At 40.2% G+C, this 13,346-nt stretch overlaps 1 protein-coding gene across 1 annotated transcript in view; it reads left to right on the plus strand.

Annotated features, from left to right (window-relative positions):
• robo3 (roundabout, axon guidance receptor, homolog 3 (Drosophila)) overlaps window positions 1-13,346 on the plus strand; it is a 213,948-nt gene that overhangs the window by 189,349 nt on the left and 11,253 nt on the right. Inside the window, exons 22-26 of the mRNA XM_089016718.1 lie at window positions 985-1,191; window positions 4,930-5,117; window positions 5,315-5,422; window positions 7,431-7,598; window positions 7,776-7,927. Coding sequence (XP_088872844.1) covers window positions 985-1,191; window positions 4,930-5,117; window positions 5,315-5,422; window positions 7,431-7,598; window positions 7,776-7,927 — 823 coding nt within the window. The remainder of the gene's footprint in view (window positions 1-984; window positions 1,192-4,929; window positions 5,118-5,314; window positions 5,423-7,430; window positions 7,599-7,775; window positions 7,928-13,346) is intronic.

Below are 13,346 nucleotides of genomic sequence, written 5' to 3' on the forward strand. Positions count from 1 at the left end.
TGGTCCATCGTCAAGAAGAAGATAAGAAACATGAGACAGAGCAATGCAATACCTGTACTTGAGAGACGGTTGCAGCAAGCACACTTTTTTCATCTATTCTTAAGTATTTTCAAAAGAAAAAAAAACAAGACTTTTACTCGATTACATTTAGCTACATTTGATGACATTACTGAAATGTTTGAATCGCAAAATGACTGGGATGAGGCTCATAGGACGTACACCAACCCTAACGTAGTTGCAAAATGAACAGAATTGTCGTTTGACGTCATTAGACAAAATCGATTTAGCTTCGGGCAGTGCTTCTCAATTATTTGTTGTTACAACAATGGCAAATTATCATTTGGCTGTAAAATTGTTGGAAATATACTTTTAAAACATGGTTTTAGGCCATTTCTTGTGGCCAAGTTGGCCACAATTATGTAATAAAAGTGACCCTTGTTTTTGTTAGTCATTGGGCAACATCTGAAGTTGCACATTTCTCTTGACTTGTTTTTGTACATAACAAGAAAATAACTCACCTGGAAATCAGTACTAGAGTATTTTTTCATGGAGTACATATTCTTAATGAAGTAAATGTTTGAAAGACTACTTTTTATAAACTACACCAAAGTCATGTTTCTATGAAGTACACTAACAGCTGACGTATGGGCCATTTTTGAGCTACTCCACCCTTCTCTGTTCAGAGCTAAACCATCCTTTCAAATGAAAACATGAATTGAACCTAAAATGGTCCTCAAGCCTATGGTTGCAACTTTGTCTGTGGTCATTGTGTTTTCCAGTTTTTTTTGTTCTCCTCCAAATTGAGAAATGCCGTTAAACTAACTTGTCGCTGTTACCTCACTATCACATTAAACAACAGCCTTAATTGTCTCCCTTCAAGGCAAGAGAGAATGGGTTTACACATTCTAATTCACCTTTGAAACATCCAATATTAAGCTGCCGCCTTTTTGTCATCATTCTGCAAGCCTTTCCTTTTGCTTGTAGATCTGATGAAGAGTGGTGTCCTCCCCTGCCCGAGAGGACATACCTCATTGATGGCTGTGAAGACATCCACTCCCATAGGAACAACCCTTCCTCTCCTGCCACTTCTTACAGTCACCAGTCTACCGCCACGTTGACCCCATCTCCCAATGAGGAGGCGCAAGTATCCCAAAACCTACGCCGCCAACAAGAGGAAATTCAGAACACACGGTATGTATATGGTCACGGACTGATTTAGTCGATGTCCCCAAATCAAAACACACCTGTGACCTCTGTGCTACTTCCCAGGCAAAATGGACATTCACTAAAGTGCAATCTGTCAGTGTTTTCATTTATATTTCCGTATGTGGGAATGACATAATCATTTTAACTGCTTTGACGTCTCATTTGTCCATAAACGGGAGGAAGTCCATTCACCATTTTGAGTTTGTGTCAGCTGATGACAAAAATATGAAAGTTGTTTGCACACACACAGTGAATAACAAAATAAACAAATAAATAAGAAATACAACATCAATGAAGAAATAACCAAATAAATTAATTAATTAATTAATTAATTAATTAATTAATTAATTAATTAACACATTCCAGGGCCGATTGTATAAGACCACAAGCGATCCCAAAATGCACTCATTGTATTTATAAATAGTAATGTCCATTATTAGATTTGATTGGATTAGCCTTTATCTGTCTCACAGAGGAGAAATTTAGTTATAAAAGTATATAAAAAGTATATAAAAACAAAATACAGGATCTGCTGGAAAGGCAGCAACTCTCACGACGCCATCTTGAAGTCAAAAGAACAAAAACAACAAAAACACGAAATAAATAATGTGACACAACACAAAAGACACAGATAAGCCTTCAAATTTAAGAACTTTCTGCACCCTCTTTGTTGTATGAAGCAATTCTAGATGAAAGAGGAGAGGATCAGAGTTATATAAGTGTTGAGTTTTGCCATTTCAACATTAATACCAGATTTTACGCACCATAAAAGCATTCACTTTTCTCCAAACATCCCAATGCATTTTGTATTTTGGGCTCAAGGGCAACATTAATTTCAAAAATTCAACAGGCGGGCCGGGTCACCACAATATATGGTACTTATAAAAAAAAACGCATATGTTTTTCAGTCCATATCAAACATCAACAGAACAAAACCATGAAGGTATTAACATAAAATAACTATGGGACACTATATGTCCTGTATGAACGTCCAAGTATGTTGACAACATACATGGGTACACAGGCAACAAAGTTCTATATTGCCCAAAGACTGCAGCATATGTGCAGCATATGTGCATATGTGCAGCACTGCAGCATAGGTGTATAAAAATACAAATATATACAGAGTACAACAGAGTTTGGACTATTTGCTACAAAACAAGACGAGTAAGCGCAATCGAGTGGTTTTCTTTCCACTCACTCACAGTCAATGAAGACTATATTGCCCAAAAACTGCAGCATCGAGTAGAGGTGTATAAAAAAAATATACACAATATAACAGGTTTAGGACAATTTGCGACAAAACGAGATGAGTAAACAGAAAAAAATAAAAACTATTATTATTATTATTGTGGTTTTCTTTCTATTCAAAGATGGAAAGCCTCGTTGCTTCATGATGCTTCATTTTACCAATGATACAAAATAGCGGGATCTACGCACTTTTCCCATCGTATGGAGAGGGAGTTTCTTCGGTTGGCGCAACTGCGGGTTTCCTTATGGCAACCAGAACCTTTGTTGTAATTAATCACTTGTTAATCTAATGTAGTAGTCGAAATGTTAATTTTTGTCAAACCTTGTTCGGAAATTCCCGGTTGACAGAGGGACACAAGTGTTAAATAAGATTTCTTCCTCGATCTCTCTCCCTTTCTCTTCTTCTCCCCCTCCCATACCTCCCTGTGCTCTGCAACTTTAACTAACTGTGCCACCCAGTGTTGAAATGCTTTTCATTAGTCCAAATGAAATGAATATACTCATTCACATAGAACCTCAGTTGTGTACCAACCTTTGGCGGGTCGGATTAAAAGACAAATGGGCCGGATCCGGCCCCCGGGTCGTAGTCTGGCCTCCACCGATCTAGTAGATGCATAACGCAACCGGAACCATTTAACTATTCTTAAATTCTTAAATACCTATTTATGAATAAGTCAGAAACCCAGTTGTCGTAGAATATAGCTATTTCATTTACTGGTTATCCAGTTTAGTTTTTAAGCAGGTAATCAGGAACATGTTTTGGTTTTAACTGCATCCTTACTGTGATATTTGCGGTATATATTAGAGCATATTTGTTGTCCTGTGGATGGCCTCGAATGTATTTATACCCTCCAAAAAAAGCTTCTAACTTGAATGAATCACATGTACAATCAGTTGAAGAAAAAAATCTTTGATGAGCACAAACTTATCTATGAAAAACATGTCTAATCAGATGGTCCCTTTTTTTTTTTATTCTACGGCTGGGACCGCCACGGTGGCAGCTGTTGGGATCTGCAGCGTGCATTTGGTCAAATAATCGAAATGGCCCTTCTTGTTTGGATTGAACAAGTAGGATGTTTATTTGCCGGAGCACAGAAAGCAAACGCTACTCTCGGCATTGTACAAGAACTATTTTTTTATTGCTGTCAAAGGACCATATGTAGCGTTGTGGCTGCGTTGCCAGATGCGCTCAACATTCAGCATGCCTCATTTATCTTAACAGAGAATAGTACGGCATTGCACAAAATGAGGATACAAAACAACTGTTTCTTCACAAACGTGTATGACAATTTTGGCCAGCAAAGCACGTGATTGTGTTGCACTACCTGTCACAATGGAATGGGGGACGGCTTACACAGACGCCGAGGCGGGTGGAGGCCGGCGCTCGGGAAGAGGGTCCTCCGACGCCGGCCAGGGCGAAAGCCGAGGTGGCTCGGCGCTCGGGCACCCTGTATCGACGCGACGAAAACGCCGCATCGGGCCCACGCCGCCACCGCCTCTTTGAGACTTTTTACCTTTGGCGTCCGCCTAAGTCCAAGCGTGTGTGTTGGGCGACCTTCTCTGGCTTAGTAGGGAGAGCCATTTTTCAACAGCACGTAATGTGTGGGAAGCCATGCGTATCTGGGTCAGCAGAACGACACAGTAATAAGAATCCATAATACGAAATATAAAAAAAAGTTATAAGATTTATAATTGAACTGTAAGCAGTTTGTCTCTGTGTAAGCTCTCAGTCGTACAGGAGTGGTCCATCGATGAGAAGGTTTCTTCAGCCGTCATCTGTACTTTTTTGAAGGTGTCGGACGTTTCGCCTCCTATCCAAGAGGCTTCGTCAGCGAACTATAGTCTGACTGGTCGTATCGGCCCTATTTATATATCCCTCATGTCCAGACATGGCGGCGCCGGACACAGCTACGATAGGTTCCTACTCTCCGGTATCATCCTGATACCAGAGGGATTGTACATGTGATACCGGAGGGAGTGGGGCAAACAGGCCAGTCGTTAGTCAGGAATGTAGGAACAATCAGTGGGGCCACAGGGAGTGGTCCTCTGCTCCCCCCATCCTGAGAGTAGGGACCTATCATAGCTGTGTCCGGCGCCGCCATGGCTGGACATTAGGGATATATAAATAGGGCCGATACGACCAGTAAGACTTTAGTTCGCTGACGAAGCCTCTTGGATAGGAGGCGAAACGTCCGAAACCTTCACTTTTGTACAGATGACGGCTGAAGAAACCTTCTCATCGATGTAAGCAGTTTGGTATATCATAGTATTCAATAGCAAACCTTCTTTAAAAACAATAGATTGACTGACATTGTGTACTATTCTGTCGTATAAACCTCGTGTCGGCCATTTTGAATGTTTTTCGATTCATGACCGTTTGACTTACGACCGTTTTGTCGGAACGGAAGCCAGTCGTAACTCAGATGTTACCTGTATATGCTCATTCCTTCCCCTTCCATGTTGCCTTGACAGCAGAAGGATACCATGCGGACCGGTGCCAGTCCCCCAGGCACCGAGTGCACCACTCACCCAATCCAGCCTCAGTAGTCAGCAGCATCTTGGCTCATCGGACGTTGGCCCGCTGCAATGTCAAATTCACACCCAGCACGCCCTCCATCACCAGGGACGGGAAGAAGACGCCATTCATGCAACAACACCTGGTAAAGTGACAAGAGGACATCGGGTGCACAGACATTTAGTTCAGAAAACACACACACACGAACACCTCAGCAAAGTCATTTTAGACCTTTGCGTTCCCTTCCTGCTAATACATGTAGGCAAAATATATTTTGTTTTTCTTTCGGGTTGGAAGGTCAAACACATTTTACTATTTTTTGTTTGTTTGTTTCTCATTCAGAACACAGCTTTTCATCACCAGCGGAAACATGCTCTCCACTTTCCCAAAAAGCTCGTGTGAAAAAAAAGGCTTCCAAGAGTTCAGTATACAGGAGAGAAATACAAGGAGGTTTGATTTTTCTCTTCATTCATGCTCTCAGATACAGATACTGTATGTTGATAAATATTTGTCTTTTCAAGTCAAATGAAATTGTATGGCCCTTAATTAATTATAAATGTCTCGTTGGGGTTCACACTCCCACATTTGACAAATATGAATGACATACCATGACCTTAACCCCAAGAAGGGCGAGAAAAAAAACTAGGAGGAAGGATAAAGATTTTTCATGCAGCTTATTTCACTCTAAATCTACGCTAAATCCACCATTTCTACCATCCTTAAAGTACAACCAACACCATTGTTTTGTTTCCTAACATCCAAAAAACATTTTATAGCATCTAAAATACCCAAAACACGCAGCCTGATATTTTTAGTCAAATGCAAAACTACTTCAAAATGACCACAGAAGTGGCGAGTTTCAGAAGATCCCGCCTCCTTGTTCATGACGTCACGCCAGGACGTCTTGCCTTGCTCTAGAATCAAAACAATGGCTTCAGATTCGGAGAAGATGCTTTCTTGTTAATCATCCAGTCATAAATATGATTCAAATAAAAGCATAAATGTTTTGCAATTGATTATATAAGTCCTTCTGTATCATTTTGAGGCGTCTGGACCCATATGTAGCTCCCAGAAAATGCACAAGATGGCGCCCAAGCTCCGTTGGAAATGGGCTGATTTGTCTGCTTGGAATTTGTGTCAACTAGTATCAAATAGTTGTCTTGGTGCAACACACAACGATTCACCATCACATTATGTGTTTTCCTTCTAATTTCTTCTAAATCCATCAACACGGATCAACACGATTTTTTCAGACCAAACAAAGTACCCAAAATGCATTGTGTGTCGCTTTCTCGGTCAGGGGCGTTCCTGACGTGACGTCACGTCAGGAATCGTCACTAACTCGAAAATAAGACTTCCTGAATATTCAGTGTGAGTCTTTGTAAAATACGCTCAGTAGAAGTCATTTGAAGTGATTTTACAAATTATGGACACAACTTGGCCGGATATTATCAAGAGGAAACTACATCAACGACCATCACAAAGGTAAATAAAACGACTTTATTATACCGTACAGTTTCTTTCTTTTATTACGATACATTAGCACATTTATTACACAGAAAATAAGATATAGTTTGTGTAGTTTTAAGGCTTATTTATTAGATAATTATGTTTTATGTGGATCTGGGAATGGATTATTCTCATTTTAATGGTTTACTATGGGAAAGAAATGTTTGGAAGACAAACTTTTTGCCTTACACACACTTTCTGTGACCCAATTAAGTTCGTAAACTGAGGTATCACTGTATACGGTGCACCACATTCTGTGACGCATATAGTACAAGTGACAATAGTGGCCGAGGTTGCGATATGCATCCGTTAGATAGAGCTACGCTAAAGGTAATACAATACAATCCAGCTTTATTTACAGACCGGATTCACAACAACTGCCATTGGAACAAAGCACATTCCATAGCATTTAAAATACTACATCCAATAAATGTGTATATGGATTATATCCAGTACAAGGCATGAGAGTGAATGCTTTTAGATATGCCTTGTAGTCCCTTAAAGTGCTCAAAACACAATCCGTTTACACATCGATATAAATCAAATAGCAGTAATTCATGAGTCACTCATTCATTCATCTTTAACCTCACAAGGGTCGCGGGGGTTCTATCCGAGCCATCTTTGGGCATTAGGTGAGGGCTACCCTGAATTGGTTGCCAGCCAATCGCAGGGAATACAGAGACAAAAAAAACAGGGACAATTTCAATTGTTCAATAAGCCTGCCATGTATGGTTTTGGAGTGTGGAAGGAGAACATGCAAATTCCACACAGGGAGAGGGATTTGAACACATAGCCTCTGCACTGTGAATGTGGCGTGCTAACCACTCGACTACCGGACTTCCGGAAGTTTCGTGTCCCGATAAAATTTTTAGTAAGGCTTCAGCAATAAAGTGATCAAACGTATTACCTTTTTTTAAGTCTCTACTTTTGTACATGATTATCTCTTCAGACCTGCCTCCACCTCCTGAACCACCGCCGGAGGAGGACAAGTGTCCGGGATCCCAGAAGTCCATAGAGACCAGTAAAATGGCCAACGGCTCACTATCATCCCTTGAGAGGAGTGAATATTACAGTGGCAGCCACCAACGAAAAGGTTCAAATCAAAGACATGCTGAGTTTAAGTTAATGTCACAGACTTGGTATTTTGTGTCACTATTTTTCAGTGTGTGACGTGGTAACATCAAATTTGGCTTAATAAATGCTTCTGTTTAAATATCAGCCTAATTTAACCAATGTCTAGCCAGACTGTATCTGTTACTGAACAAAAAAAAAATCTGTTTACTCTATTTGATAGCTGCAAATGGCGAGGAGGTTATGCTGCATAGTGGTAAAGCCGGTTACCTTTCCCGGAATCAGATGTCCAGTCATTGCTCGACCACAGGAAGCTCCTCATCTCGTGGCTCAACAGGCTCCCGGGGAATCAATGCGGCCAGAAAGAGCAGTGAGGTAGGATACAATCATATCTCTTCAAGATAAAGCATCCAAGTTGTTTTGAGCACGAGCAATAAATGCCAAACCCTCATTAGAGAAGTTTATTCGGAAATGATGAATCAGACACTTAATATTCCACTAGGCAACGAAATAACTAATAAAATTAAGGAACATTTTTTTTAACAAAATACAATAAAAAGGACATTTCTAAAATATATATACAGTCACACCACGGTTTTTGAATGTCTCGGTTCTCAACCAATTTGGCTTTCGACCAAAATTTTCGTTTTTATTTTATTACTCGATTTTCAACTCGAAATTGCTTCTCGACCAAACTGACCGCACCTGAAAGCACCACACGGCTCCCCTCTATTTCTATTGTTCAATCACCATTAAAAAAAAACTATAAAACTATAAAAAAGCAGACACTTAATATAATTGGAAATGTTTCGGTTTTCGACAAAATCGGGTTGCCAACAGGTTTCTGGGACAGATTATGGTCAAAAACAGGTTTGACTATGTGTGTATATGTATATACAGTAAAGTCTCGTTATATTGATATTCAAGGGAGTCCGAAAAAATATCGATATAACCGGGACTATCGATATATCCGATATCGATATAACGAGACTTTACTGTATATATATATATATATATATATATATATATTGGATTGGATTGGATTGGATTTTCCTTTATTAGTCTCGCAGTGGAGAAATTTACATTTCACAGCAGCAAAGTTATGAAAGAAATGAAAAAATAATTCACAGGTTCGCGTCCCGGTCCGGCCTCCCTGTGTGGAGTTTGCATGTTCTCCCCGGACCCGCGTGGGTTTTCTCCGGGTCCTCCGGTTTCCTCCCACACTCCAAAAACATGCATGGCAGGCAGATTGACCACTTCGAATTGTCCCTAGGTGTGAGTGTGAGAGTGATTGTTATATACAGTAAAGTCTGGTTATATCGATATCGGCTATATCGATAGTCCCGGTTATATCGATGCTATTTCTATGCACGCACGGAGAAAATTACATGCAAACAGGGTCAGATATATCGATAGTCCCGGTTATATCGATACTTTTTCGGCCTCCCTTGAATATCGATATAACGGGACTTTACTGTATGTGTGTGTGTGTGTGTGTGTGTGTATTCTGTGAGGAATTGGCTTTTTCATGTTTATTATGTTTGTTAAAGTCATTATAAGTGCCTTACATGCGGGGTCCGAAAGGACAGTAATTTCATCAGTGCTGTATGTCATGCATATTAGCATATTTGACAATAAAGATGACTTTGACATTGAATTCTATGGTAGCTTGGGGGGTTGTGAACACGCGACAAAGGAATAAACTACACATAACACTCCTGGACAGTCCTGTCTCTTCCAAAATGAAGGATAACTGAAGTACAACAGCACAAAATCAATGCATTCTGCTCATTTGTAATCAACTCTTCTCATGCATAGCAAGTGAGTCTGTAGCGAATTTAGCCGTGTTGTGTTTACACAACCCATTTTATATCGATGCTGCTCTGCAAACCAACATTTATTCCGGGGTAAATTCTTAAATCACCTGCCTGAGCAGGTTTAAATTTGCTCTGGATTAAGCTATTTTCAGAGGCCACACCCGTATAACTTTCATTTTCCATGCATTGCTTTTGATTGAAGTACCGAAGGAAAGAAATGTAAACAATTGTTAAAGATTTTCAATTTACCTTACTTTTTTACATAATACTTGTTGACTTTCTTTTGTTTTGACACGCATCAAATACTCCATAAATGAAAACAAACAATGTTAATAAACATAACAGCAAACAATGAAAAACTCACTTAGTTGCAGTTGCGAAATCATATTGAAAACTAAGTCATGAATGAGCGCGAAAAACTTAAGGCACAAGTCAAAATGAAATAAAAAACTCTTACACAACACAGTCTCTTTTTTCAACAGTCTCTCACACGTGTACGGTTCATCATAACTAATTTGACAGTCTACTCAAGTGAAGCTGCACAGTAAGAAGCAATGTTGTCTTTGTCCACTCCTGAGAGAAAGTTTCACTGCATGAGCGCTCCTTTTAAGTGCACCCCTTGTAGATTCTCTCCCCTCAAGCCAATGTCTTTTATAGCATAGCACACTGTGCCCACTGAACGGAAGGCTCTGTACGATTTGGTGTTTGTGAGGCTGCATATCTCACTGAATGTATACTTTTGCTATCCAGCTCCTGTCAATAACAGTGTGCAAAACTGGCAGTCAGAATCACGAACCGGAAGTAATCCCCATTAAAATATCATCCCTTCTTAGAAGTGCCAAACCACCTCCATCCAACATAACATTAGAAGGGAGAAAGGTGTTAACTACTCGACAAAAAGATAAAAATATTAGTATTTTGCCAGCAGACAAGGATAGGTGTACAGTGCTTCTCAATACAGTGAGACCTCAACTTACGAACTTAATTGGTTCCCAGACAGAGTGTGTAAGGTGAAAAGTGTGTATCTAAAAAAAAAATTCCCATAGGAAACCATTAAAATGGGAATAATCTGTTCCCGGGTTTCCATAAAATATACTTTTCAACTAAATAAGCCTTAGAACTACACACAACATACTATATTCTATGTATAATAAATGTGCTATTGTATTGTAATGAAAGAAATACACTGCATTGTATAATAAAGTCACTTTATTTACGTTTGTGATGGTTGTTGATGGCTCTTAATTGACACCTGTTGCTTTCTGACTTGTAAGATCTTACGAAACTGAGGCATCACATTATCATTCATCATGTTGTTGATTCTCATAGCCTTTTCTGGATGGAACTGTTCAATAAAAGCCTGCACATCAACTCCTGAATGGCCTGCTTCTGCTTGTCTTCTTGAAGGCAAATCAAATCCTCTTTGTCGAGGACCTCATTATGGTCAGCAACAAGCTCCTCAATGTCATCTGCATCCACTTTGAGTCCCGTAGCTGCTGGCAGAGATTTTATTACAACAAAAGGCGCGAGTCCGATGATTCCACGGACGCGGAATAAAACGCAACAAAAGAAGGCGGGCTGGGCGATCCGTCCAGCCTGTCAAGCTAGGCAAAATAAAATGGCATACTCGCTATCCCGGAAAGCAACAAACTTACGCGATCGCAGCTAACAATCACCTCGGGCAAAGCCTTGGACTTGCCAGCACAAGACACAGCGAGGAGTGAGGCGTCGTAATCATGTCACTGGTGAGGTGACAGCGACTCGTTGAAATGAAATGAAATTGAAGTGTCGCACGTAACAATTTCGATGTCATTAGTCACGTGAAAGTATCGACTAAATAACGCCTTTGTGTAAAGCTTTTAGGCGAAGGATCGTAGCAATGGTGGACGGTACCGGGCTCTTTATTTGTAGAATGGTCATAGAAAGTTACTCTCAGGGAAGTGACACATAGCGTGAGAGATGTGTCAGGCTGAGATTCACATGACAGCCGCGGTGTGCACATGTGACGCCACAAACGCACACCTCGTTCGTGTTTCTCAATGATCTCCTTCTTCTCCTCGACGGTGATTATGTTTTGTGTCTTCTTCGGCTGAACACGAGCCTGTGATGGAGTTTTTTCGGTCCCATAATAGTAAAATTGTCCGGTTAAAACTTCGTTTTCTCTCCTGGTTCGCGCATTGTCTGGAGTTCACTTGATAAAAATATCAGCAAGTACAATAGATGGTGGACAAACATCTACTTTATTCTAATGAGGCAGAGAAAGCACTTCTCGTCTAGGTGGGACGAAGACATGAGCACAAGAAGCAAAGAGAAGCAAGAGCAGGCAAGAGCAAGAACGAGCTCCCGCTCCAAGTTTTTAAACATACAGAGTGGCGATCTGTTGTCCAATCAGTTGCGAACAAGTCGACCTTTCCCGTCCAATCGGTTACGAGCAATTCAGTGTTGGGCGGGTCTTAGATTGAAGTTGGAGCCGCTGCTTTTTTCCTTCCACGGCTATTGTACTAATAAGACTGATAGTTTTATTTAACTAAATTAGACTGAAATTAAACGTGCACAATTCATAATATATACTAAGCTAAACATGAAAAAACATATGTTTACTTAATATAAACATGAAATAACGTAATATGTTTACTAATGTGCATAAACACTCTATCATTCCCTCCTGTTGTACATTTAAACATCAGTTCATACATTTCCAAAAGATTTCATGCATGCACGTCATACTAATTGCACAGGGAACCATTCTAATCTCATCTATCCAACGTCTAATATTATTTAACTTACCATGGAGAAGGCGAAAAACCTCTATCACAATTTTGCTGCTGTGATATATAACCTCTCCATTTTTGAGGGTTTTTAATGAGGAAAACTCCTTCTCGGCTCTCCGTTTTCTTTTTTTTTGCTTTTGTTCTTTGGAGCAACCACTCTCTGGCCATGGTGTACTATCCCTAGCTACAACACTGGGTCCCCTTCACGCATTTGTTGATACAAAACCTTTGCGTAATTCACCTGAGAATTAGTTATCATATTCATTAGCATTGTTCTTAAGCATGGAATAATACAACCAATGACTAAGAAAATAAGTACAATCACAATTGCGAATGGGATAAACAGTCTGAGCAAAGTCTTATACCAAGAGCCCCCAAAGAGCCCGTCAAAGATCCACGGTTGATCAGGCCGGTGATCTTTGGCCATGGCATCTCTGAGATCCCTGACAACAGACAGAGCATCAGTCATGTTTATGGAATTCGCTTCTTCGGGTATGTACGTACAACAAGTATCACCCACCATAGCACAGACGCCCCCTTGTGGCGCGGTCAAAAGGTCCAAAACCATTCTATTTTGCAGCACCATTTGTCTAGTTGCTGCAATTTCAGTGTTTTGCATTTCATCTACTTCCAAACTGGCGTTTACAAACACTTGAAACCTGTAGTCAATTGTTTCAATTCGTAGCATGTTTTTAGCTACTCCAATTTGTGGAAAAAGAGCTAACATTACCTTACTTCCCGTGCTATGGTGTTTGAATTGTTCTGGAACATCAGTTCCCCAGATCGAATCGTGGGGCTTAAACGACACTCTTCTTTTCACATGATGGTGTGCTGGACGACTGGTAATGATGAAAGTATTGTCAGTCACAGTAACAGGTGCGCACATACCGTAGGCTTTCGGAGGAATAAAAGAATATACTTTCCAACCACATAACCACCAAAGATGTGAAGATACAGGTAAAATGGTGACATTGGTGTTTAACGGTAGCACGTATAAACATCTATTCTCATCTATAAAACCTAGATTTTGACCTGTACCGTACATTGCAACGCATACTGGTAATCGCAATCCACTCTCGGTCATAACCTGATTTTCAGTTTCCAAAATGGTATCCAAACTTGGAACAATCTCTCCTCTCGAAGCATTGCGAAGAACTGGAAAATGTTGATCAGGTTTATGCGAAGATATTAACATATACGCAGCTC

This window comes from Hippocampus bargibanti, linkage group LG16 (assembly GCF_051943395.1).
Source record: "Hippocampus bargibanti isolate YZ-2025 linkage group LG16, ASM5194339v1, whole genome shotgun sequence".
Taxonomy (NCBI): domain Eukaryota; kingdom Metazoa; phylum Chordata; class Actinopteri; order Syngnathiformes; family Syngnathidae; genus Hippocampus; species Hippocampus bargibanti.